Consider the following 4,580-nt stretch of genomic DNA (forward strand, 5'->3'; position numbering starts at 1 on the left):
CATAAGCCGGATTCATTTTTGGTCATTGTCCATGCATGTATTGAACATTTTTACAGGAGTAATTAGCCAGACTCTGTGTGCCTTATTACGATGACATGAGATTAAAAAAATGTTTTTTCATCATCAACAGATTTGACATTGTCGCCTCGTGTTTCGAGCAATTTGTAGTTCAATGTGTAAGTTGGAGATGTTGGTTTTCACTCATTTTTTGGGAGTTGATTTTAATCAACTCTCCTATGCAGTTAATCAGAGAAACCGAAAGTGAAACAGTGTTTGGACCTCAGCACAAATCATTGCTGCTGACAAGACTTAGTTCTTGAAAATAATTAATGAATTCGATGAAATGTATGCTAAAGCATTGTTTTTCAGGGAAACTTATTTATAAATACCTTGAAAATAGTCAGATTATAAATGGTACGAACAATTTAAATATTTTTGTAATGGTATGTATTCCTACGCCAGAGTTCAATATAGTCGATCTCGTTCAACTCGACGCTCGGTTGTCTCCGTAAATCCTTGTCGGAGATTTACGGTGTCAGTCGAGCGTTCGGTTGAACGAGACTATAGTTCAATATTGCTTGGATCTATACAATTTTCGAGAAATATTTCTATCACTGATACATAGTTTGATTGAATTAATTTTATCCTTAAATATTATTTAACATGATTCATATGGGGGTTTCTCGACATTCTTGTCGAAAAAGTCCAAAAATTCATATTATAAAAATGTGCGTTATTCAAATTAGAAACTACATGTACTTGTCATGCAAAATAGCATATCATTGATTTTAAAATAAATAAACATCGACAAAATCAACTCCCGTCAGTTCTTCTGTTCAGTACCCTGGAATGTCGTCAGAACATCAATAACACCCCCTTTCTTGTTATTTGTTGACATAAATTTTATATTTTGTATAATGTGGAAATACTTGGGTCATTGAAAATATATCTCATGTACTAAAAAAATTGAAAGATTTAAAATTCGAATTCGACCCTGTATTAAATAGCAAATCTCTAAAAGAGTTATCTTTCCTAAATTCTAACAAAGAGGGTTTAAAATATATACTTATTGATTATTTGAAAATTAGGTTAGGTTACATGTTTTTATTTGAGTTTTGATGTAATGTGCTCTCAAACGCACGTTCAGCAAATATCGCGTTGTGTTACATCAGACGGCTTACGAAATCGGTGACCCGTATGTCGGGAGACGTTTGTGCTATATAAGGAGCATCGTCGTCTATTGAATCAGTGGAATAATACGAACGCAAGTATTAACAGTAAGAATTACAGGGATTCACTTGTTAAATTTATTAAAAAGAGGTTTACTCAAAACTCTGGTATAAAAGTGTCCGATAAAAGGAATAAAAATGTGGGGTTTCTCATCATATGTTCCCAAAACAAGTAATTCGTTCTTCGGACATAGACACCATTGGAAAAACAAAACAACTTTCACGGATGAATGGGAGAATATGATAGAACAGGGATCGTCACCGAAAGAAATTTGGCAGTCGCGGTACGAGGAAGTGAACAAAATAAATCAAGACTTTTCCCGGAAAATCGACATGAAATCAGAACGCAGGAAAGAGCAGATGTCTCCCGACATGAACGCTGCCGTAGAGCAGACGACACTCATTTTCGGGAAAGGCTACGTGCAGGAAATGCAGGGCCGCTGGGAAAAGTTTCAGGAGACAGGGAAACCCGCCTCGGAATTCTGGACCCAGGAGAAAGCTTCTTTTGAGAGTAACCGACACTGGTGGCGCCGGGGCCACCATACCCACCACAGGGACAGGTGCTGCACCGGCAGGAAGGACAAGGAGGAGTCGGCCATGTTTAGGGAGTTCGATTTCTAGGACTGTAGGTGCTATAGTTAATAATTTTATATTATTGACAAAATATCCATTTCTATACTGTATGTTTTATGGTTGTATTATCAACCCGGTGCTTCATGTAACATATACGCATATTGTTTGTATTTCATGTACATGTATATATGCAGATTTATTGTTTAATTTTTATAGTGTTACCTTTTTAAAACATTATTTCATCACAATTTATAATTTTGTTGAATAAAATTGATGTAAAAAGCAAAATGCCGTGTATTAACTTATCTTTTGAAGGACATGATTGAAATGTTTACTGAAGATGCAGACTCATTATATAGAATATTTCTAAACTGATGTAATTTCAGTTATAAATTTTTAGATACACATTTATCTGGACCAATGTCGTTCTCTAACAATGAGCAATAACACATAGCTGTAAAGATATTTAATATATTACAGGTGTCACATTAATTAATAGCTTATATTACACATGAATTACAGCAGTTAAATGTGTTTCATAAATAAGCAAAAAGTAACAAATAAAACATAATCGATAACTTACACCTGTGTCAAAACGGTTTGAACGTGCTTACTTAATTGTCATGTTAACGTTCCACTTTAATGAACAGGAAGTACGTATATTCGTTAATAGAAAGTCGGTCACGTGACCTCGTGCTCCTTCTTCGTCACCCGTGAGTCGCCGTCACTGTCGTTGACCTCCATCCACACCACACACTTGTCTATTGAGTTCAGTTTTGCCATCTCATCAATCGCAATCTCATCCGTATCATCCTCCTTAGGCGGTGCCTCAGAATCCACAATTTCTACCGTTTCCATGGTGACCTCGATGTGGTCTCCAGTGAGCGATCTCTTCGTGACATCCTCCTCGGAGCGCGATGGTTCCGTGATATCCCCGTCTAGACGGAAGGATAAATTCTTCGTGAAGGTTTCTGCAAATCTTTTCGTTTTCCCACTTTTTGGTGCCTTTTGGATGGATTTCCGATGCTTTGGCGCATGATGTTTTGCATCGGCCTCCTGCCTTGGTCGGTTTTTATGTATCTGAGATTGACTCTCCTCTTTGAGCTGATGGATGACCAGCTTGGCTTCAGATGACATCGCTGTAGAGATATCTTTCAACTGACGCCTCTCCAGAACTACTTTCAATTCGTATAGAGCATCGTGTGAGAGATGAAAACCCCCGAGCCATTCCATCACTAACTCGCTGGGCTCCTCCGGCTCATCGTCCAACATTCCTTCCATTTTTTTTTTGTTCACTTCTTTAAACACATCCACAAACTGGAGCGTCCACTACTGAGAGAATCCCCTCCGTCTGCTGTTTGCATAGAGCTTATTCTCATCCGCTGTGCTGGGGGCTTGCTGGAGATCTTTAGCTCTGAATGGTCCTGTAAGTAGATGATACTGTCAAAGCATTGTTCGTACTGAATTATACATGGGTACTTGTCAGCAGTGATAGATTTCTTCCTTTTTTCATTTCAATTGCAATCAATTTCGAAGATTTACAGCCATTAAAACACAGTTAACAGGTTATTACCCTGAAGTTCTCCTGACAACCCCCTTATAGGAAGTTAGCAACTGTGGCGGAACGTGTGACTAGATCAACAATCCTTTTTATATTGGGTCTGTTGTCTTTAAAGCGACAATATTTTTATGCATCTCGTCTTTGTGTGGTATGCCGAATTTTATAAGAAGGCCATGTGCTAAAGAATTTATATATACTTGTAATCCCATCTAATAGGGCCCTATAAAAGTCTGCATTTCAAAAGACTGAATCCAATGCAAACAAACTCAATAGGACCTTTGTCATTTCGGGTGTTTACAAACTGATCGAGCTGCTCTTGATTGTTCAACATTTTAAAATATAATCCCTTCAATTGTGTTTTTGCATCGTTAAAAGAACGACCACTTTCCCTCAAACGATTGTTTAAAATCATAATTTTCTGTTGTCCGTTGAATATCTATAGATTGGTTATTTGCTGTAAAATACACTTTTTGCAGTCTCACTCAGCGTATATCATTTTCTTGCAAAAATAAAAATCTTAGACGTTTGAATTTAAAGAAAGAAGATTAATTTATTCAGCATACAATAAATTAATTACTTTCATGCATTTTAAATCTCAATTTGTTGCAAAATAAAAACCAAAAAAAACATCATTTTAAAGATCTCAGTTGATAGTATAGAAAATTTAACTAACCCTCAAGGTGCATTCAAAACTGAACTGATTATGTATTACATATAAATACAAATTTGAATATAGTTATTTTAAGTCCTTTGTGTTGAGTTAATAACTCATTTTTTTCTAAATGAATAACTAACACTTTGTAAGAAAGCAACTGAATCCACAAGCATTTACGTTTCAGTGTTAAGGGATCTCCTTTCATTTTATCTGAAAGTTTTCATTTGCATTATATCTGCAGGTCTTTTGTTCCAGGTCTGCACTACGACAAATAGTAAATATTTTATTTTTAGGATAATTTCATTCACTTTAAAAGATAAGACGATATATATATTCACCTTAATGTTTGCTCAAAACATTGAGAACTCTATTAAATCCACACATTGTTAAACAGTAGAAAATGGTCGGTGGCTTTATTGAAATATGTATAATTAAAATCATAAGCTAGAAATGAACAAACCTAGAACACTTTAAGTACATGTACTGACTGTATTGACGATTTTTCAGGTTTATGAACTCATAAACTATAAAGTATTCTTAAGTTTCCTTCAAACAAGATGAA

The 4,580-nt window shown here is 35.7% G+C and overlaps 1 protein-coding gene across 1 annotated transcript; it reads right to left on the reverse strand.

Moving 5' to 3' along the window:
• Window positions 1-1,640: 1,640 nt before the first annotated feature.
• LOC105329092 (uncharacterized) lies at window positions 1,641-3,925 on the reverse strand. Its single transcript, XM_066074819.1, has one exon. It carries the CDS (start codon window positions 3,081-3,083, stop codon window positions 2,484-2,486), a length of 600 nt encoding a protein of 199 aa, XP_065930891.1. The 5' UTR covers window positions 3,084-3,925; the 3' UTR covers window positions 1,641-2,483.
• Between the last annotated feature and the right edge of the window lie 655 nt (window positions 3,926-4,580).

The sequence above is a fragment of the Magallana gigas genome, chromosome 2 (genome assembly GCF_963853765.1).
Source record: "Magallana gigas chromosome 2, xbMagGiga1.1, whole genome shotgun sequence".
NCBI lineage: Eukaryota > Metazoa > Mollusca > Bivalvia > Ostreida > Ostreidae > Magallana > Magallana gigas.